This window comes from Ixodes scapularis, unplaced genomic scaffold (assembly GCF_016920785.2).
Source record: "Ixodes scapularis isolate PalLabHiFi unplaced genomic scaffold, ASM1692078v2 PGA_scaffold0__279_contigs__length_252992795, whole genome shotgun sequence".
NCBI classification, from domain to species: Eukaryota; Metazoa; Arthropoda; class Arachnida; order Ixodida; family Ixodidae; genus Ixodes; species Ixodes scapularis.
In genome coordinates, this window is record NW_024609835.1 from 121,109,655 (window position 1) to 121,133,667 (window position 24,013).

The window sequence follows — 24,013 nt, forward strand, 5'->3', positions numbered from 1 at the left end:
TTTTTTTGCTTCGTTACCCCAAAACGATTTATTCTGTGTAGTTTCAACCTCAAGCGAACTATGTTTCACCTTGCTGGGATGGATGGCAATAGGCTGGCCCAATCTCTGTCTTGAGATCCACCAAAAACATCGTTGTTGTGGTGGATCTCTTCCCCACGCATCACCATTTTTAGAGCGCAGCTCTTAGGCGCCCGTTTCCGGCTTGAGCGGCGTCGGCGTCGCCGTCGCCGTCGGCGTAACCGCTCGGTGCATTATGGGTAAATTTTTCCGAAGGGACCCGAGGGCTCCCGAAGGAACCCGAGGTCGTCCCGAAGGAACCTGAGGTCCTTCGGGAGGACATCGGGTCCCTTCGGGAGGAACTCGGGTTTCTTCGGTAGGGCCTCGGGAGGACCTCGGGTTCCTTCGGGAGGACCTCGGGCTCCTTCGGGAGTTGCATGCAACAGGTTGCATATAACCTGTTGCATGCAAATGGCATACAACGAGTTGTATGCAACCTGTTGCATGCAGTCCAGGCTGCAAGCAACCTGATGACGTCATCGTCATCCGCATCGTCATCGTCATCGTCACTGATAACGTCATAAAATCGTCATCGTCAAGGTCGCGTGACCACCGAGGTCACGTGACCTAAGGGGTCATATGACCCCCTAAGGTCACGTGACCCCCTGGAGTCACGTGAACCCCCTAAGGTCACGTGGCCGCCTGAGGTCACGTGATTCTCCTGAGGTCACGTGACCCCCCTCCCCGAGGTCACGTGACTCCCTTGACGTCACCCGACCTCCCATGAGGTCACGTGACCTTAAGGAGTCACCTGTCCCTCAGTACGCTTCCATCCTCCTCCTCAAGAGCTGCGCTCCAACCGGCGTTACAGGGAATTGTAAACGGCTTTCATTTTTTTTTTTTCTCTATTTCTTGCGGCGCTTTTGCTTTCTCCCCCTCTCGAATCGCCCCAGAGAAGCGGGTTTGTAGTTTTAACATGTCTTGACAGTGTGAAGCCCGGCAGATGCCTTTAGGTTAAGTCTGGATCTGGATGCCGCTGTATTCCGTTTCACCCTAAATTGACCTTAGTGGATGCTAGATCTTCCCAGCCATTCCAGCGCTGGGAGAGTGGCATGTGACCTGGAGTGTCCGCGTGCCGCTCCGCCCATCAGGAGTAGTATTGGATTTGCTGGGATGGCTCGTCCTATTCTCTGCGGCCCATTGGAAGATCGGGAAACAGAGCAAAATGCCCACCGAAAAGCTTTTTTTTTCTTGTGAGAGAGCGCGTGTATCTGTGTGTATGTGCGTGTGCGTATCCGTGTGCGCATACGCGTGCGTGCCATCATAGCCTCCTCTGTAATGACCAGTGTTGCGGAATGGGCACCCCCATTCCATTCCAATTCCATTCTGGGGAATTAGAGTTTTCGATAATTCCATTATTTTCAGCTCCTAGGAATGGGGACACTGGGCCCACTCCCACTCCTGGAATGGCTGAATCGTTCCACTCCATTCCTCTAATTCCTTAACGTTAAATGTGTCACGTGACAGCTGCATTATGTTGCAGGGTTGGGCAGATTTATTCAAAAATGTATTTGGAAATACAAATAATGGGATAGATGAAAATAGTTGCTAAGATACTGATACTCAAGTCTGAAATATATCCGTAGAAATGTATCGCGATACGTATTGAAAATACATTTTAAATAGGGGCAAAACGTCTTTGGAAATACAGATAAAAGAATACATTTTAGGGAGAGTAGAAATATAAATACTGATAATGCAATAAATTTTTTAAAATTTCTGAGACGCCAGCTGAGTTGAGGCTTTAAGTTTCAAGAGGAATTTTTTTTTTGGTCCCAAAATTACTTTTTTGCAGGCTTGGCACTTCGCCTTGAAGGCAGTGGTTCCGGACAAAGAGCCCTCAATGGGTTTAAAAAACTTTCCATCAAGGATTGATCGTGGTCCCCTCCCTGGCATCCTGTCTGACTTACCAGTGATGAGAAAAGACTTCGACCTCTAAATAATTTCCATCAAAACATCACCACTTCCCTGTCCAATAAGGGCACCCCTGTCAGCACTGATCACATGACGTCACGGTGGGATGAACTAGTATTCTTGAATCTGTAGGTGTTGCCTTGAACATGGAACTTTACTCACGCTGCTTTATGAAAGGACAATACGTGCTTTCGTTCTAGGTTACCTCGTTGAAGACCATGCAGGCTGTTGCATTTGGAATTTTCGAGAAAAGTGGACCACCTGAAGCATCCTGAAGCACATGTCTTATCTTCTGTTACGGTTGAAAAATCGATACCGTTTCATCCCTGTTGTCACGGTCCTTCCCGCCGACTCTCCGCCTCCAACGCATGAATGGCAGTCTTCAAGTTTCGCGTAGCATCATTCAAACAGAGACCTCGTGTATTGCGACCTGAGATGGCTGGCACAGATTCGAGCTCCCCGAGAAACAGCGCGCTCGAGACGAGTCGCAGGTGTACGAAGTCTGGGTCCGCACAGCGAGGCCATGCCTGGCCTCCTTCCTGGGTATCGGATCACCAGAGCAGTGGGTCACGTTCACGTCGGCTGATGACGTACCCTTGCGCCGTGCAATATTAGAGGCGCAGACGCATTCAGATATGCGTTGAACTTCACTGGCGAAAGGCGCCACCGCCGCCCCCCCCCCCCCTATTTTTTTCCTTGATGCGTGCTTTTTGTATTGCATTTTTTTTTTTTTTTTGCGTATAAGTCTGTTAGGGCTTTACGTGGGTTCGCAGTTTCCCGCTCATTTGATGTCCGAAAAACCGACTCCCTGACTGGCTCGGTATAGCTGAACGTAAAAAAAAAAATATATATATATATATATATATATATATAACTGAGAAGAAAAAAACCCTTAGTGAAAAACAGCAACAACGGACGATTTAATCTTCGACGTTTCGGCCGGAGTCCGGCCTTCGTCAGGAGTCCGGCCTTCGTCAGGAAGAAGTCTTCCTGACGAAGGCCGGACTCCGGCCGAAACGTCGAAGATTAAATCGTCCGTTGTTGCTGTTTTTCACTAAGGGTTTTTTTTCTTCTCAGTTTTTTTCTTCTCAGTTTTATACCCACGCCTTCGGCCTCCCGCCACCATATATATATATATATATATATATATATATATATATATATATATATATATATAAAGAACCTGGTCCATTGCATTCCATTTCCATTCCATTCCGGGGTCGCGAAACTGTGGAATGATTCCGGAATCATTCCAACTCCGCAGCGGCAACTCCGCAACACTGGTACTGACAAAGCTTGGCAGATCGTCACGTGACGCGGCCGGCGAAAGTGAAAATGTAGATCGGCAGACAAGAGTCATATAACGGGTGCCCCGTTGCGGCGAGACGCCGAAACACACTTGTCCCGAGCAATGGAATGTCCACTCGTGCTTTTCGCGTTCCTCGGGCTACCGCTCCTTTCCTCATCGGGTTTGAAAACCATGTTTCAGGTCCTCACCGCTGCAAAAACTGTGCGCTGAATACCAGACTCCTCGAGAAATGCTCTGCGATACAAGATCCTCGCGCTCCAAATCCGCGAACGTGCACTCTATAGCTCCGCTATCGAATTGTCACCCTTTGTGAGTATAGAGGAGGCCATGGTGCCAGCCTACATGTGAGGCGAAAGAAATAGGAAGCCGTGGCTTGTTCTTTTCGCGTGCGCGTCGGTCTCTTACGTTAGTGTGTCCGGTGTCTGTGGTTTGCTGCTCTTCGCTTTCGCTGCCTGAAGCTTTTCAACAAAGCCAAAAAGAGAGCCACAAAGAGCGTGCTAATTCCGCAATGGACCCAATATTTCCTTTTCTACTCGACCGACGTGGATATGGTCTTCTTTCAACCGTGTGGGAAGTAGGTAAGAAGACACCCTAAGTACCTTGTTTCAGAGAAAAACCAAAACTTGATCGAAAGACGATTTAGCGGATGAAAACGAAACGTTTTCATCCGCTAAATCGTTTCCCCCTGATCGACAGTGAGGGGTAACCGCGCCAATTTAAAAGTCTAGCTCGTCACCGCCGAAAAAACAGCCTATTTGCTAAAATGGCGTTCGCAAAAACGTTCGTCCGCTCAAATATTTTCTAATCGCTAAGACGTCATTCTCTCATATATTATGTACAAAAAAATGCACGCACCTCTATTAAAGAAATGATGTAGGTGCATTTATTTAATGATAGGTTTACTCGTCTATGGGTTGATAAGAATTTCCTGCTCAAAGTCCAAAAGCCTCTACAAAACCGCGTCTCCCCTTCCCCCGCGGCCGAAACAAGGACATACATTTGTAATGCGGGAGTTCCCTGAATCTTATCATGACCCTCCAAAAACACTTAAAGTAATTTTTTATTCGACAGATATCAGTCAAGCACAACGTTTTTCGCAACCTATTCGCCCCGAGAACGAGCACAACCGTTGCTGTAGTTGCAGAGTCTGATTGGTTCCTGTGTCGTCTCCGTGACAGCACAGTGAGAAAAGCGACCTTGTTACCGTGAGATTAGGATCGCACAAACAAAACTGTACGCACGGTATTCAAATACCAAGCAGAAAGAATATTCGAATTCGCTATTATCCTTTACCGGACCGTTCGCAAGGTGACTCAGGAAAAAATTATCTCCGTGACGTCCCGGAGAGGGATCACCAATAGGAGTCATACAAACTTTTTGACGCTAATTGAAATTTTAATTAAAAAATTAGATCTACTCAGTAACAAGACAAAACTCACAGTGTCTTTCTATCGAATTACTGATCTCCAATACGTGCTTATTGCCTCCCGTCATGCTTTTGTCGGGCGTGTACAGTTGAAACTCACACTGACGGCGAGGCAACTGAAATACCCCTTATCTTGGGCGACATAATCGGCAAAACAACTCTAGAGAGATGAATAGCGTGCAGTATCTCACGAAGCCCCCATCAACAGCACATACTCAATTTGGACACGAGTCGTAGTTCACCCAACAGCCCTGCGCTCTGTTACCTAAGCGGCAGATAGACTCACAAGACTGAGCTTTGGCAGCGAAGCGAATGACAGCTGCGTGCTCTGACGCTAAACTAAAACGTAAACAAGCTTGCACAATGCGAAGGCTTTTTCACCATTGAAAAGCATATTTTCCGTGACGGTATATTTAGAGGTATTAGGAAGATATTGCTTAGAGCCATCCCAACTCAGGACGGCGCACTACGCTTTTAAACATATCGTAATGTCTCTTTTTTACAGATTCAATGTGAAAAGAAGTGCCACCTGGCACAACACTAAAAAAAAAAAAAAGCAGTACATCAAGCCAACGCAGGACGCAACGCGCCTTTAACATCTAGGCAGTAATTTTTGAGAGAAAACCTTGCAGATGGAAAGAACAACGCATTCTACACAGCCTAGTGCTAAGCCTTAGTCGCCGCTAATATTACTTGGGTGAAAGTAGAAAACCCAGTTTTTCAAAAAAATTCTTACAAAAATACTCCAGTCATACCGTACCGTCGGAGTCGACTCTGCGCAAGAACTACGTGCGGCCCATGTACGAGGAAACATTGAAGAAAATCAGAGATGAACTTGGGGACTCGTGCGTTTGGGTCTCCGTAGACGAAACGACAGATGCCGCTGCGCACCTGATCGCGCACCGCGTAGTTGGGAAGCTTGTAGCAGACGAGAGAAAAACGACATTTCGTGTGTTCCAACACGCTAGAGAGAACAACTGGGGAGACCGTGGCGTACTTTGTCAACGAGTCCTTGAAAGGGCTGTACCATATTGGATTGAAAAACATCAGGAAGTTGCTACTTTACTCGGATGCGGCGGCTTATATGCACAAAGCTGCCTTCCTCATGGAGGCTTTCTGCCCACGGATGTTGCACATAACCTGCCTCGCCCACGGCATTCACCGCATTTGCGAAGAGCTAAGAAAAAAAAAACCTTGAAGCATGTAAACGATCTCGTTGCTGCTGTGAAGGCTGTGTCCCTTAAGTCACCGTCTCGTGTTTGTGCTTTTAAGGAACAGCTATCCGGGGTGCCTCTTCCACCAGAACCTATTGTGACGTGATGGGGAGCGTGGCTTAAAGCTTTAGAGTAATACAGTACTAACTTTGCTAGTGTGAAGATGGTCATGAACAAACTTCCAGCAGACGATAGTGTGTCAGAAAGGCTCAAGATGTCTTGCGCGAGGACACTCACGCAAAGGACCCGGCGTATTTGTGCTCCAATTTCATGTTTCTGGCGGACACAATCAGAAGCCTTAAAAGTGCTGCGAAACTCTGGCTTGAAACATCGGGCTTATTTTGAACGTTCAAGAACGATTCGACGCCGTCCCCATAGGCACCGCTGCTCTACAAGTTCGTTGAAAGCTTCAGTCCGTCTTGAGCAACAATACTGGGTTTTCTGTACTCAAAGAAGTCTGGAAGGTTCTCACCGGGGAACATTCCAGGGTAAAAAAGGGTGTGTAAGCATTGAATATTCCTAACTACAAGTACGCCCCATTTACGTCAGTTCGCTTGGAACGCTCTTTTTCAGCATACAACCTAGGTCTCAGCGACAAGAGACATAAGTCGGAACCCAAGAAGCTTGAGATGGTGTTTGTTTGATATTGTTTTCATACTGTTTCCCATTGTTTCTATTTGGACTTTGTACCATATGGGACAGCTCAGTACCCGTGTGGGCTTGAGTCGACTGTTTTTCGAATGTTGGACAAATTAAATTGTAATTCCTATTGTACCCCTTTATTCTGTATTTCTTTGAATGGCAGACGCCCTAAATGACTTCAAAAGCACCATGTGAATAAAAACTGATCGTGCCTATAAATCCCTATAACGAAGGTTTTAGTGCCTTTTATAGACCATTCCATTTAGCGCTCTCTGGGCGGCACCATTTTGTTCGACAGCAGCGCCCTCTCCATACATCCGGGAAATTCCGCGGGTTCGGCGGGGTAAAACGAGAGAGAGGGCACGCGCCCGACTCCGCTAGCAGACGACCAAACGGGAGGTTGCCATTCTCCACCTTTGGGCTGTATCGGCGGGCTGTACGGAACATCGAACTCTCGCTCGTGGCTGCCGTTGTGAAGTGGTTCGCGTTCTTAGAATAGTTATGGCTACTCCAAAATCAGCCTAGAGCTCTCTGTTGTTCTACTTCGGTAAATGATCAACTGACATATCTTTTTTCCGTTACTTAAATAGCAGTTGAGTCAGCCGGCAGTACTACGCTCAACTGCTGCGTGTATTGCTGCAGGAGAGCACGTTTTTTATTTATTATTTCAGACATCAACTCATGGTCGCTAAAGGCCTACACCAGTACGAACTCTGTATAGTAAAAAGGGTACAACCACCGGATTCACTTTTCGTCGGAGAGACCGGCCAGTCTGACGTAGTTTTCCCTATTTTTTTAATTTGCACTCAGATAACAGCGCAATTGGACTATGTTAGTCTTTTTATCTAGCATAGTAATACACGAAAACTGGCATACCAAAATCTGCGCATCTGCGCTTGAAATTTCTAAAATGACGCGATTTTAAACAGAGTTTGTACGCCAGCCGGATGCTAGGTACTGCCCACTCGGCGGAGCAGACGACATGCGGGTGAGAGGGGGAGGGCATCTTTTCTCTTTTTACCCTCTCTGCTATGACCCTAATGGAACGGTCTATAGGCGCCGCCTAAAAGCGGCTTTTTTAGTGCCCAGACATCCGGCCTCTAGTGTTGACGAAGACGGGAGTTTGGGCGAAGAGAGGAGAAAGGGAGGCGAGGGGCGGCGGTGCTGCAACTGTATTCGCTCTAGTAGTGCAAAACTATCGATAGCACTATCTATAGTACTGACAGTCACCAGAAATCTGACGATCGATAGTAAAAAACTATCAATAGTACTATCGAGAGTCGACTATCAAAAACCTATAGACTAGTACTATCCATAGTCGACTATCGAAAAGTATCAATAGTACTATCGATAGTAGACTGTGGATAGTTCTGCGACACTATTGATAGTTTTTGAAAAACTATCGATAGTATCGATAGTCAATATATCGATAGTTTTGCATCCCTACCTCCTGCACTCTACAGTCCGTTCAGTTGCTGTGCTTGGAGTATGACACTTCGAGCATCAGAGTAGGAGTAAAAGAACGCCGACTTCATGCACCCACATTTTTACGTTACTGCACTGGCGCGAATCGCGCGGGAACTTCAAAATCGACTTTGAGACATTGTCTTTTTTACTTCACAAATACTGAATTCCCAAGTTTCGAATTTTGAGGGTAATGTGCAGACATCGCTTTCAATCGTTTCGAATAATAAAAAAAAATATCTTGACCTGTCAGTGTCTTTTTAAGACATTTATATTAAAGATTGCGCAAAAGAGACGGGACAAAAAGACGAAGAAGCACACAGGACAAATGCTAACTGGCAACTAAACTTTATTGAATGCTTCCAACTTCGCTATCGCCGTGCACGCGCTTAGCCTCGTCTCAACAAAAGGAGAGCGTACCGCCAATTCAGCAGATACAGGCCACCCACCGCCTGTTCCAAAAAGTCAGCAAAACAATTACATCACCCCACCGCACAATCCGAACGAGGAAAGGAATAGAAAACACGCCGCGTTAATATTACCAAGTAATATAGTGTTAATGAAACTGTACTATTTCGGCTGCATATACACCGATGCGACGCTTATGCAAACGTCTTTGTCACAAGCATGTATTTTTGCCGCCTCCGGGTATTCTCGTTCTATCCTTCCTTTGTTGCGTCCCTCCACCTGCGCACCGTCCAGCGTGGGGGAACAACCACAAGTTTTACAATGCCCCGGCAAGTGGGAACCGTAATTGTTGCCAAGAGAAGCCACATGCTCTCGAAGTCGATCATTTGAGGAACGTCCCGTCTGCCCTATGTAAACACGGCCACACGTTAAAGGAATCCTGTAAACCACCTCAGTTACACAAGGCACAAACTTTGTCACGTGTTTCTTGCTACAAACAGGTTTCTTCACTTTCGACCCGCTCACCATAGCGCACAATTTTGTCAATCTGCACGGGGCAGTGAAAACGACGTCCACGTCGAACTTAGACGCTATCCTTTTCAGATTGTGCGGCACCTTATGAATGTAAGGTAGCACTACAAAATTCTTCGGTTTCCTCTTAGCTACAACGGAAGCGCATTTCAACTTTCTTACAAGGGATTCCGCAACTCCCTGTATTAAAACCGAGGGAAACCCGGAGTGTTCCAAGCGAAGTGTCTGGAGGTCAAAACTGTCACTAATTGCAGGTGGACAGGACTTCAACAGTGCCGACCGGAGGCAGAGCGAGGCGATGCCCCTCTTTATCAGTTTAGAGTGGGCTGAGTCAGAAGCTGAAGGGGCCGCTTTTGTGCGTGGCCTGTACATCCAGCAGACATGGTCAAGGGAGTTAAAAGCCAACCGGACATCTAAAAACTGTACTCCGAAGTACCAATCGCACCGGTCTGTATGAACTCGGCCACACTTGGTATTCGTAGTTTGTTTCTTTTATGCTTACTTTCATTTCTGCTTCTCGGAAATTTAAAGATGGCTATGGGCCACTAACGGATTAGCGTCATCATTGTAGCTGGCACAACTCACCTACGTAGCTTCTAAATATTTTTCAATATGGTCTATGGTCCATAAAGAGGGGCCTCGCCTTACAGACAGTCGCCCATCCAAGGGAAGGGTAGAGATAACGTCTCCAGGAGGCGCTAGGCTTCAGAGACTCGACTCTTTTGTACAATCTCGTTCCGGAACTTCATCTTGTAATATTTCTCCGCGCTTCATCCTCCTTTTTTTTTTCTTTGAAACCCTGGTAATCAACAACTGCTGCTTCTCTTGCTGGTTTACGAATGCTGTCGAACGTTGATGTGTCAACATCGTTCTGTAGTGGTCTTTCATTCTTCCACAAGATTCACTATCATTCAACCCTACTTCACACCTGTGTCAGTTTTCAGAGGCACTACTGCGCGAGTTTGTAATCCCTTGATAACCATCTTTACTCTTTTTACCAGACAAAAATTGTCAGACAAAAAACAAATTTTGACGCAAAATACTGTGCTAATTTGCTTTTCTATAAATATGCAATTTGACCTGGAACATTGAACACGTTTTGAAGCATTCTAATCTGCGCAATTTAGGGTAAAACATTATCTTGGGATTGTATTTTTTTATGGACTTCAATCAATCTCTACAAGCATGAGCTCTTTGTGAGAAAACACACTACAGACGCCGTCTAAAGCCTTCAATCTCAGCATAGGCGTCTTTATGGAAGATGAGGGCTTGTTTACGTTCTTTGATGTCCGACGGAAATTTTAGATAAATGCGATAGATGACGAAAGCCAATGCTTGAACTGTAGTCCTCAAAAATGCAAGGAGATGGCTAATATACCCGGCGAGAACTATTTTAGCATAAACATGACATCGAAGCAATCTTGGTATTTTTTTTTTTTGTCAAGGAGGATATTGGTTAACACAAACTTTTACCTTCAAAGTTGATTTCCCAGATGAGAACCTTACATCCTAATATGAAGTTAACCTACAGTACTTTCTGTTTAAAAAAAATAACAAAAATATTTGTCTTTCTTGTTCGCCTTGAGCTGCACTCTCTTCGCTAGAAATTCAGAAATGTTGTTCAAGTAAATGCATCTAAACCCCCCAAATAAGGGTCTGCTATTTTTTTCTGTTTTACTTATTAGATCATAATTTTAACTGAAAATCTACTAATAAAAATGTGTGTGAAGCAAATCATCCCAATCTTTTTCGCGCTCCTTGTACCGAGGAGACATTTAAATAACCATATCCAAACAAAGCAATTACCTGGAGTGTCTGACTTTATTCGCATAAAAAGAAAAAAAAATATTGCTTTTTTTTAAACAAATGCGAGAAATGCTCACTTCTTCTGAACGTAACGAGTGACACTTATTTAGGTCAATGTGCATTATATAGAGAGAGCATAACTTTTGTTATGAGATCTTCGGAGGGTTCTAACGCTACAACGTAGCCATTATTTCGTTCTTACTCACTATGCCCATCTGGATAACCTTAGGATCTTCCACTATTTATTTGTCTTGGGAGATGTGTAACGAGTTCATGAGCCAGTTTGCTCGTTCTCAACGTTTTTTCGGCCCTTGCTAGCTGCGCTTGACGTAACCACGCACCAATTGTCGCGCTAGTATGGAACGTTTTAGTATCATCATCATTCGCGTGGATAAAACTTTGTCGCTTCATTCCTAGAGCCAATCATATGTGGGATACTACTTGCTTATGTTAAAGTGAGCACTCTGTCGTAGGATTGTGATTCTTCGACACTACTATCGTTTGACTAATGCCGCGCTTACAGATACCCCTGCTGTAGCCAGCTGCAGTACATTCATTTACTGATTGCTTAATTAAACTATCTTGCTTTTACCAATTTCATTGTAGCCGGCTTATGTTAAAGCACCTTTGTGAAGTTTGTACAATTATCAATATTTATAGCAACGCACATTGTTTTAATAGAAACACAACCCGACAATCAATAAAAATATTTGTATGCTCAATATTGTTCACTTTATTTTGTTTTCGTTTCTCACCACAACACCTTTGTTTCAGTACCGGATGTTCAGGGCGCCCTTTGTTTTCTTATTTGTGGATCATGACAAAACGTAACTGGGAAGATCGACGAAGTAAGAAGAGACCGCCTGAAGAGCACCGCAACTAAAAAAAAAGAGAACAGATGAAGCACCTTTATTAGGGCTACCCAAATGTACGAATTTGTGACTCTAAATAAAACTTGACAATAACCTTGAGCAAACTGAACCAACCGCTCTGACGTGACACACCTCACTGCTGTTGTTTGTGTTTTTTTTTTTATCGAGAGCTTTCCTAAGAAAAAATACATCTGTTTTGCGAAGCACGAACTAGATGGCATTTCTACATAATAATGCGCTTTAGCTGAATTTTACCAACATATTTGGTGCGCAAAAATTCTTTGAAAAACCTGTCAATAGGAAAGGTAAACTCGACGGTGTTGCTTAATTTGTTTTTCTAATTAGGCTTTAAAATATGTTTTAATTATGGTCAACGCTTTCGCAATGCACCAGTTACAAATTAATTTTTTTTACCCTGGCTTAAGTAGAAAAACGCACTATGTTATTAACTAAAAAAAAGACTATTCTCGACAAAAAATATAAAGAAGTGGAGCTTGACCATTTATTAATTCAAATTTCCATTGCGTGCCTCGTCTTTTGTCAAGCCGGTCATATACAGCCATATCTTGCAACTACTCACATTCAAGGCTACGCTTAATTTACAGCATGAAGTGCAACCATAAATGCATGCCATGCTGAATTGCCGGGAGAAACTTCTGAGACTGCGCCGTTGGAGTGAGGGTAAGATGGACGCTTCTCCGCGTTTCCTTGTTGCTGCCAGAGCGGGGAAACAAACGTTAAAATTTTGTTCATACTTACATTGTATCTAAGGTGCACACCTTAAGATGTGCGGGTAAAGAAGAACCGAACTCTGTGATCGCACACATGTGAAATGCTTTCTTTTCTGCAGGTACTTAGTACGTCACGACACGCATCTTCTAAAGCTCAGCGGCCTATCATAATTCATTATCATCGCGTAACTTCATTAAGCTGTTCACTCCATCATGCTTTGGCACGAGTATGCCCAAACTTCTGGGTATATTTCATAGAAATATAACCTGTTCGCGTTCAGAGTCGGCAATGCATGCCGTATGATTCCTTTAGTGCACAGTGAGGTCTTTTATGCCAGTATAAGAAACAATTTTAACATAATATATGACAAAGATGAGTTCTAAGGCGAAAACCTTACTTGTCCAATTACGCGAAAAGCCGCCGGCGTTGTCCTCGAAAGATGGTCATAAAACTACGTCATCAAGCAAGCGCCTCAGAAATAAGAAAGAAAGAAAAGCACAGCAACGCAGATGCTTTGTCACGGAAGCCGTCGTGAGGCCGTCGGAGTTCGCCTCGCCTGCTCAAGGGGGGAGCGTGATGCCAACGCCACCACGTAAGCAATCTTAAGTGCCTTCGGCGAGATTTTTTTAAAAATAATATTCCTTGCTTATTTGCAAGGATGACCTTCTATGATCAATCTTGGAGCACTAAAGGAAAATGACAAAAACAAAGTCTCACATTTTAGGAATCGGGAGCATTGAATACCGCAATTTCTTTGAAGCGAATGCGCTTTTGTCCACAGCCTGCGTCATTTCCATTGCGCTATATAAAGGTGCGAGTACAATACTTCACAAGTAATAGTAATAAGCGTATATGTAAATTTCTAGGCTGATTTTTCTTTAACCGTTCAATACTCAGAAAAACGTTGCGTTCCTTCTGCGGTTAGCATAAAAGGACGCTTGGAAGAAACATAAAGTAGACCTTGTTGTGCACGCAAAGAAGAAAACGAGAACAAACAACTGTTACGACAGAAGGCTGTTTATTTTACACAAAAACGTAAAAGCAACCACTATTTGCGTGCAACCACTACTTGCGATCAGGCATACGTAGTAATAACGTATGCCTGATCTTGCTGCCGTGCGCACGGTCGTGTTATTCATTGTTGTGCAATGTGATCATGTATTTAAAAATGCTACTTGTGCTTAGTGGCGATGTCGAGGTTAACCCTGGTCCGGACATGAAGATTATAATGGAACAGCTTAAAGCCATTGCTATACATATACAGGACATAAAGAGTGAAAAGGTCACAACAAATGACAGACTTTCAGCTATTCGAACAAAAGCTAGAGAGCCTCAGTACGCTCCAAACTACCGTCAGTGCGTGTCAAGAAAAAATAACTGAACTTGAAGCTAACATTAAAACCATTTTTGAAAAGCTAGAGGATTTTGAAAACCGAAGCAGGAGAGCAAACTTGATAATTTACGGAATCGAAGAAAAAGACACTGAAAACAGTGAAATACTTGAAAGAGTGGTTTCAGACGAAATCTTCAGAAGGCTTCTTAACACGTCGATATCAGGCATCGAAAGAATTCAACGTCTGGGTAAAAAGACGGACCAAAGAATTAGGCCTGTCATCCTGAAACTACTTGACTGCAGAAATAAGACAAGAGTGCTAAAAAATTGCTTCCAATTGAAAGGGACAACGTTTTCTATCAGCGAGGATTTTTCACGCCCCGTGCAACAGATACGAAAGAAACTGTGGCAAAGCACTAAAATCAATCGAGATAAAAACGATAAAGTGTTCTTGACTTTCGATAAGGTCAGGGTAAACGGGCAGTTGTACGCATGGGACGAGGATAAAAATGACAAAGTTCCAACAGCAAAAAACGATGTCACCGACCACGCCTATAGTTGATAACCGTGTTTACTGTCTAATGTTACAGTCCTTAATTTAAACGCAAGAAGTCTTCTAAATAAGGTAGATGCGCTAGAGTCTATACTTTTGGAATACAATCTAGAAATCGTTACAGAAACCCGAACGTGGCTACACCCGTTAACATCTGACATCGAAATTGTGCCACCAGACTACATTATTCTAAGAAAGGATAGATTAACAAGGGGTGGTGGTGTAGCAATTATATTAAAACGCGGTGTTTCTTATGTTCCTATGCCTGAGGTAAAAAACGTGGAATCTTTATGGTGTAAGGTCTCCTTTGAAAATTATTCTATTGATGTCGGCGTTGCTTAACGTCCCCCAGACTCTGACCTACAGTATCTTCATAATCTCTATGACTACATGCTAGCAAATATTAAAAGCGATAAAATCATTATGACGGGTGATATTAATATGCCCGAAATAAACTGGGACTCGCTGCACCCTGGCCTGGATACTGCTGATGTTATTAGAGACATGTTATTTGCGTTCAATCTAACCCAAATCGTCAGGGAAGCAACCAGGGTGCAGGGATCGTCACGGAGCTTGCCTGACGTAGTGTTCCTCAGTGACCACTTTCCTCGAGCTCAAACTGACGTAGAAGTGGTGGAGGGGATATCTGACCATAAAATTGTTGTATGCACGGTACCTGTTCGCAGTTCCGCCATCTCCCATGGCTTCGCTAAATACGTGATCGATTTCTACAAAACTGACGATGCTAGCATTCAAACTTATCTTGCTCATAAATTTAACGATTTTAAAGAGCTCTATGATGAAACTGATATCAGTATTGACGAACTATGGCAAAAGCTGAAGTCAACTGTTAATCACTGCATCACTAAGTTTATTCCTAGTAAACGTAAAATTATAAGGAAGCTCAACCCATGAATTTCACGTGAAATCATTCACCTGAAGCGTAAGCTAAAAAGACTAAGAAAGTCATCCAAAAAGCGCACACTCACCAACCACAATCCAACTATATCGGAACTATCCTGACTGCTCAAACTGAAGATTAAAGAAGCAAAGCACAAATACTGCAATATTACTCTTCACAATTTTATGAAAGCATCACCCCGAAAATTCTGGAACCATATAATTCCCAGAAAGTCTAAAACTTCCAACATAAGTGCCTCGAAGGCACAAAAAATGACAGAAGAATTCAGCAGTTTTTTTAAGTCCGTTTTCACAGCTGATAATGACAAAGAAGACTTAATTCTACCTTCTAAAACCTACGGAGATAAAGACCTTGGAAGCTTATAAATCGCAGAAGCAGGCGTTTTAAAACTTTTACTCGACTTAGACAAAAAGAAGGGTACGGGTCCTGACGAAATTCCTAAGATGTTTTTAAGAAAATACGCTGAATGGATGAGCAAGTATTTAGTGCTAATTTTTAACAAGTCTTTGAGTCTTCCTTTGGTTCCGGCAGTGTGGAAAGTCGCAAAAGTTATTCCTATTAATAAGTCTGGCGATAACTCCTTAACTTCCAACTACAGACCTATATTCCTAACGTGTACTTGCTGCAAAATGATGGAACACATAATTTTGAAATTTATGACAGAATTCACTGAGAAACATAATATACTAAATGCACACCAGCACGGATTTAGGAGAGGTTTGTCAACGATTTAACAGCAACTCGAGACACTCCATTACTTTTCGATGGTTATGAACAATAGAAGACAAATTGACATAATTTACTTAGACTTATCAAAGGCCTTCGAGCGTGTTTCGCACGTGAAACTTGTCAAAAAACTTACACACATTATGGGGAGGGCCCGATAATAAAATGGATAGAGGAGTATTTAACAAATCATTTTCAGTTTGTTTATCTCGAAGGACAGGTTTCAAAACCGGTTGCAGTGCAGTCGGGAGTTCCACAGGGCTCTGTCCTAGCACCACTCTTATTTCTTTAGTACATTAATGACATGGTTGATGGCACTGACGCATACATAAAGTTATTTGCAGATGACTGCATTATTTATTGCGATACCTCACGCCAAGATGACCAAGCAATATTAAACAGATCTCTAAAGAAGGTAGCAGACCGGTGCAGTGAATGGCACATGATTTTAAACACTGAAAAGAGAGTTTGTATGTGCTCGACCAATAAGAAAAAAAATGTTCTTGAATTTCCTTACAGCTTAGACGGTAAAATTTCGCGCAGAGTCACTGAATACAAATATCTAGATGTCGTGTTAACGTCTAATGTAAACTTGAATGCGCATGTCAAATACGTATCTAGTAAAGCGCTCGTAAAATTAGTTTTTCTGGAAAGAACGCTAAAATACTCTAGTCGTGAAACCAAGTTGTTCGTATACACTACACTCGTTCGCCCGGTATTAGAATACTCACTCATTGCCTGGTTCCCGCATACACAAACCAATGTCAACATCCTCGAAAGTGTTCAGAGGAAAGCGATAAGATTTGTTCACCACAAGTATGGTCACTTTGATTCCCCTACAGAATTGCTGAAAAGATCCAGCCTACTGACCATTGCTGATCGTGCAAAATTAGGAAGACTCAAAATTTTTTATCTCCTTTTAAACGGCGCCTTTAAAATAGACAAGAACAAGTATGTGAATTTTTCCCAGGAAAGACTAACAAGACATAAACACTGCAATACATTAACCGAATACTCTTTCAAAAATAATACTTTTAGGTACTCCTTCTTTCCTTCAGCTGTAAGAGACTGGACCAGCCTTGATCCGCTATTTTTCAACTACACAATTGTGAATGGGTTGAATCAAGCTCTTGAACAAGATGGTCTTAGCAAGTTCATTAGCTAGTTCTTTCTGTTATGTTCCGTTTTGTTGTTTCAATATGAAATGAAGTGACGATTTCTAAAAATTACTGTTTTTCGCGCGCCTCAAACATTTTGTGTGTTGTTTTTATTTGTACCATACCTGATATAAACCCTCAATGGGGATTGGCAGTATTTTGAAAATAAATAAATAAATAAAATAAAACATAAAGTAGACGTTGTTGTGCACGCAAAGAAGAAAAATAGAACAAACAACTGTTACAACAGAAGGCTGTTTATTTTACATAAAAACGTAAAAGCAACCACTATGTGTTTACGCTGGTGTTTTTTGGATAATTTTTCCTGTATTCATAAGTATTCAAGACTATATATAAACTGTATTGAAGCTCGTGTCCCATTTTAAAACATAATAATTTGTACACCTTATTTATCTCTATCAGACTGTAAATATAAAATGCTAGTTACATATATCAAGCATCAAAAACAAGTGTTCAGTCCCTCACCATATATCTTACTTTAACCAACAAAATGAAGGCGACAAAAAAAAATCCCGGAAGTTGCTGTTTTTTTTATTTATTATTTCGTTTTCATTCTAATAACACGAATGAAATTTACCTGTCAAGAAACTACTGCAAGTCTGACTTGTTTATACCATGAGAAAGGCTTAAATATTCGTGTTCGGTCTTATTTACTGATCTAAATATTTTATACTTTGTATTGCTCTTGAAAATGTGTATCAAAATATGTTTTAGTTGTTCGTATTCCTTTTGTGCGCAATTTACAGTAGACTCCATGTTGTTTATTTAATCCCTCCCTCCGGTTTAAATTCACGAGTCTAAAAAAACAGCTATTTTTACAACTCTGATAGACGACTCGATTGTTTTCTTAATGACAGGTTGCACTTTTGTAGTTCTTGGAAGAAATACTGAAAACGTTGTGCCCCACACATCATACGAGGCAAATTGCTCATTAATATAATATATATTGAAACGTATATTAGGGTATTTTTTATAAACATTTTGTATTACAAAATATATCCGCGTATCCAACAATACCCAATGGAAACCAGCTGGACTGTCGTAGTGCATTACCCAACTTTCACTTCACGTTTCGATGGATCGTCCCATGTTGGGATTTCCCCTTTTTTGATCACGCAAACACGGGATTCAATACTTCGAACAAAATTCTGATGGGGCTTTCCAGCGAAACCTGATCGAGCTTCATCGATTACGACAAAACGAGCTCATGCAGCATTACGTGTGCATTCTCTTTCTCGAACCATTTTCGGGCAACGGTAAATGCTGAGCAAGAGGTTGGAAAGACTTCCTAATCGTTCTTCTGTTTCGAAAGAATAAAATGAAAAGAGAACTTGGCATGAAACGTAATATTGAATATTCTTCGCATAAGTATAGCGCAAAGAATTAATTAAACCAGTAAGATAAAAAAAAAAGATGAAACGAACTTCCGGTTTTAGTGCCGGGGCCTATATAAGGTCCTGGTACTTGCCTGGAGTCACCATACCTGGTTTTGGGATTGTCCTGCTGAGACATCTTCAAGTGTCATCCGTCATGAAGGCTGTGGTAAAATAATACCCTTTGCTTTGCTTTCTTTTTATCCGGGATTACTTTATACACTTTAGATTTGTCTTGGTACCTTGAATAAATTTCGCAATCCGGTTTTCTAAATAAATTGGGATAGCGCAGCATTTCGGTAATACGATAAATCTTTTCATTTTTTTTCTAATAAACTTATTTCCGTAAAATGCGACACGTAAACAAAGGGTTTACTTAAAACCGAGCTACGGTTATATAATATGGCCTTTGGAATTTATTATGTGGCTAATAAGTTCATCCATAGATATCTACATTTTCCCGCATGCACGAGGTGTTTGGTCCAGCTTGCCATGAGATAAGTTCGCTTTCTTTTGAAACTACCCTAGACGCCTCTATGAATAGGATATCTTAAAATATTGGTCAACTTATAATATTATCAAACAGATTTTACTTTTACCCCATCGTTTGTTTGTTTTCGACGCCGGCTAAATTATTCTTCGCATTACAATAGACTTCTAGCCCAAAACTTTACATTCAACAGGTGAAAGCCCAGTCGATCACCCTAGCAGCAATAACGTTTAGTTGGCTGATGTGCTCGCTTCCTACAACCTGTTAACAAGCGGCGTGTTGGGAATAGGACGTCTACACGACAAGCCTTCAAGGCTGATTGAGAGATACATTTGAGTGTTATTTACTCCTTTACCATCGCTTATGACTGCTTGCGACTATTTAACACAATGCTGCTATATATCAGTTAACCCTGGCCCACTTTTAATCTGCGTATATATCACCATTTATTGCGAATAATTTTTATCACCAAGGGCTTGAAGGCATTCTGAGAGCGAACATTTATCATATATAGAGCGATTTTGTCTAGCAAATACTGCAGAACATTCAGTGCAGTCTAGTGGCGTAAGTAATCAATTGCTATCGCCGCAATGACGCTACAACGTTTGAAACTCGTACAACCTTTTGTGAAATTCGTTGTAGTGGAGAAGAACCGAACGTACTCACACAATATGTGTATTAGTTCACTTTAAGCCAGATTTGGCACCGAGTAGTCTTGTATCATCTGGATACACACATGTCCTAAACATTATGCAGTTGTTAAATTTTGTTCGATTTTACAGCTTTCTCTCGTCGTGTTCTGCGTTGCTCTGGCCGTGGCCACCGCCGGTTTCGGTCACGGAGGATTTGGCGGAGGATTCGGTCGAGGCTTCGGCGGCTACGGCGGCGGTCTTGGCGGTTTCGGCGGTGGTTTGGGACACGGATACGGAGGCGGCTACGGAGGAAGTTACGGCGGATCTTACGGTGGAAGCTACGGTGGATCTTACGGCGGCCGCTACGGTGGATTCGGAGGTGGCTTCTACGGCTAACTTCTACGCCTTGCCCAGACCCCACACAGCAAAGGTATCTTCCAAGGAGACTTTCGCTTTTGACTAGAAATTAAGTCCCTTTCAGTTCGAAGATCGGAAAGGGGTGTGTGAATGGCGGGGAAGGGGGTGGGGGAGCGTAGTCTTGGTTAGCTGAAGGCTAGCCAAGACTACGCTTCTATTTTATTCGCCTATTTTATTCGCCTATGCGCCTATTTTATTCAATTACTTTTTTTTTTTGTGAGGATATATATCCGAAAATTAAAAGCTTCTACACTTGCGGCCGCAGAATTAATGAACTGAAGCCGCTCTTGCATGAGCACTGTGAGATTCCCTAAACAAATATGAGCCCTTTGTTTAGCTTGCAATATTGCCAGTAGGACAGCGTATCAAGGAATGTTAGGACAGGAACAAAAACTTGGAGGACGCTTAAACTTCGCCTTTAAGTGTAGAACGCTATAGCTCTATCAGGCCCCGTTCGCATCTCCTTCTCATTCGACGTGCAAGCGTGCCTTGCGTGAACTAGTCGGTAGTCAATGAAGAAAAAGAAAAGTGGCCTAAGCGGCAAAGAAGAAGAGAAAAAAAGAGTGGCCTAGTCAGAAGCATGTCTGGCTCGCAAACGAAAGCTCGTGAATTCGAATTCTGTCTAAAATTCTTCAAATGTCTCTTTGTACAAATGAATTGCTTTATAAATTGAGATCATTTTAGACATACGGCAACATGTCATGTTTTATGCACTTTTATTCCACGGGTGACGTCACGTCGCACGAGAGCGTTGTGGGCTGTTCAGAATTCCCGCGCGAGGTCGAGTGGATGTGACGTCATGAACATCTCGACGAATCAGGATGTTCCCGTCTCAGCACCGACCCCAGCTTTCTTACGACACTAGCTCCTTAAAGGGGTCGCATTAAAGCGGGTTACAAGACGGTATAATGTTTTCTAAACATATATTTTCTGTAAACAAAAACCGTGAAGCTAATATTCCATTTTAAATATACTTTTTTTTTCTTATTTTGCTGCTTACCTATCACCGCTTTACGTGTGAAAAGAAAGAATGAGCGTCGACAGTCAACGCGCCTACGCAATGGTTGCACTACTTATTTGCCCTCGTTCAGGAGAGCGTTCTTCGGACGCTTCGGACTGAATATTTTCGGTGGTCCAGACCAGAATGTTACGTGTAAAATGTTCGTGCGAAAAGAGCAGTGATATGCAGGCTGTGTGAAAAGACAATGGAAGTGCATTAACAATATAGTGCTAAGGAGCTCGTGTCGCAAAAAAAGCCGGCGCCGGTGGCGTGAGCTTAAATCCAGGAGTGGTTGATAAGGCCATGACGCCACAGCCACATAACCTCGCGCGGGTATTTCAAACAACTCACAACGCTCACGTGAAATGTGACGTCTTGCGTGGAGTGAAAGCGATTACAAACAGGGCACGCAATTCGTATTAAAGGTCACTGCAGGCCTCACATCATTTCACTTTATGAAGTAATTCATTTGCCTCCGAAAACATTTTGAAGAATTTTAAGCGGGATAACAAACCACGACCCTTCGGTTGCGAGCCAGACAGGCGACCGACCAGGCTACTCACGGCACGCTTGCATGGCCTGGGAACGAAGGGTAGTTTATTTGTCTATAGGCTTCGCTGTCGCCTATCGCTCTTAAAGGCGAATTTTAAGCGTCCTCCAAGTTTTGACGGCTTGTGCTGCTGATGGTAAGGACTAAAATATCTGCCCACCGAGAAAGTACACAATATAAACAAGAAAAAAGAAAACACTTCCGGACATTCAACCCACTCCGTACTCTCAGCCATTCAGTAATCTATTGCAATAGGGGCTAGTTCATGCTTCATTTGACATATATAATATACTGGCACGTGTCGAGATAGGTATTTCAAGCATCTCTTAATCATTATATTTAAAAATTATATCTGGTAGTCCTCCATTGGTAAAAAACCGTTAACAACATGTTTAAGGGGTTTTTTTTTTTTGCGACATGTGATGCAGGAAGCAAGTTGGGTAAATATATATAATAATGCTGTATAATTTCTGCTTTACATTGTACGCTTAGTACCAGAGTAGTAAAACTCAGATGACGGTTCGCTGTCTGTTTATTGTGAATTGTCAGTGAGCGATTCCTACGTAAGAAAATATAACTTCCTAAGCGAAATTTCTTCCAGACGGAATACTGCCTGAACAACTCAGAAATATTACAAAGAATCTTCGATAACGTATTATGTTTATTATGTTGTTCAGTCAACAAAACCAATGTATTAATTATATTTACAAGAAACACTTTTAAAGGATATGAAAACAATATTGTCGCGAAAGAAGAGGTGATGAAACAAAAAATAACTGAGAAAACTGAAACGTTCAATGGGGTGAACTTGTGCCCAAAACACAATAGATAAAGGATAGTGTCGCAGGCGTCGATGGCGGCGAAACAGCAGGATCGGACGCTGGGGCGAGGCTGACTGGGGATTGCCACGCGGAGCACCTTTTGTAGACGCCTGGGCCTCTGGAACATTCGGCCTAGAACGTTCGGCGCGTAGAACATTCGTAACTTAATCAGACAAGATAGTTCTCGGATTAGCGAGTACGCCAAGTAGAAATAATGAATAAAAGAACACTCTGCTGCCTGCAATCAAACCCGGATCTTCCGCACTACAGACAAGCACGGTAACCATTCGACCACGTACGCGCTCGCTCAGCGACGCGCGTGGCAATTTTAAATATTAGCAAATCATAGAATTGCTGATTTGGATTAGGTGTCTTTTATCCACATATATTACTTGTTTTTTTTATGTATTTCTAATGAGGTTAAAGAGAAGTAGACGTCCTCATGACTAATTATTTACTTCCCATGTTTATGTTCCCTATTTTGTTTCGCTGTAGTTCACCGCAGCTAATAGAGGTTTTCCTTGAACTTTCTCGCAAGTGTGAGGCAGTCTCTACGCAATGCCACATACAGCAAACCATGTGCTTGTCTCTGGCATTACAGCGGCAGGAATAAATATTGAGGAATATCATATATATATAACTACTTTTTTGGCTACAAAACTATTTCCAGTGTTAACAGTACACTTGCACGTCGGAACAAACTTTTAGTGTCTAAAGCGCAAGCTGGTACGCCTTTTTGTGTGTCTTTGTGTCTTTTTATGTCATAAGTTTTATAATATTAAACAGATTAATCCGCATAACTGCATGCTTATGACCTAATGTGTAATAATATATACTAATATTTGAGTCGTACGGTTTTGACATTCAAATTAGTTATACCCTCGTTTTTACAGATGTTTTCGGCTAAATTTTATAGGACAACCCAGTTAGCTTTCAATTCCACCTTAATTCCAAAGCTGCGAAAGCTAAAATTACATTAAAAATGTCTGGTTTTGTATTAGGGATGAATTTTCAAATGCTAAAAACCTTCTCTCTTTCGTTTCAGTGTACAGTTTGGTTGGAATACCGTATCAAGAAATCAAAACTGGAAAGCAAGAAGATTGTGTGCATACGATGCGAATGCTCATATATTTTCAGCTCAAAAAATAATAAAAAAAACTTCGTAAATACTGGTACAGCGATCTTTGTTCGCGTGTGATCTGGAGTGCACTATTCCACTGAACGCGTCTACGCAGACATTCTCAGGTGTGCTCAAAATTATGACCAAATAAAAAGAAGGTTTTACTATCAGGTATCACTGCTGATACCTTGTGCTAAACAAAGTGTGAATGAACCTACGATGAAAATTGTCCGACATTGGCTCTTTTGGTGGCATAAACATATGATCACTGCTATGAATTTTGTAGTAAAAGTTCGTGTTCTCACAAAAAATGGCATGAAAATTTTTTATTTTACGTTTCTTTTATTTTTATTTTATGGTCAGCCGAAACATAATTTATAGACTGGACAAACCTTTGAGAGAGTCCCGAGTTGTGTTTAAATCTTCGTATGAATATATGATTAAAAGTGACGCAGTTCAAGATACGCAGGTAATTAGACACTAACACGGAACACTGTTTCCCTGAAGCGTAAATCACATGAAT

The 24,013-nt window shown here is 42.3% G+C and overlaps 1 protein-coding gene and 1 pseudogene across 1 annotated transcript; both read left to right on the forward strand.

Annotated features, from left to right (window-relative positions):
- The first annotated feature begins 12,266 nt into the window (after positions 1-12,266).
- Positions 12,267-14,255, forward strand: LOC121837270 (annotated as a pseudogene).
- Positions 14,256-18,563: 4,308 nt separating this feature from the next.
- On the forward strand, positions 18,564-23,547 carry LOC8043574 (glycine-rich protein 3-like). The gene is made up of 3 exons (XM_029983794.4): positions 18,564-18,629; positions 19,733-20,012; positions 23,416-23,547. Exons 1-2 carry the CDS (start codon positions 18,618-18,620, stop codon positions 19,976-19,978), a joined length of 258 nt encoding a protein of 85 aa, XP_029839654.3. The 5' UTR covers positions 18,564-18,617; the 3' UTR covers positions 19,979-20,012; positions 23,416-23,547.
- Positions 23,548-24,013: the final 466 nt, after the last annotated feature.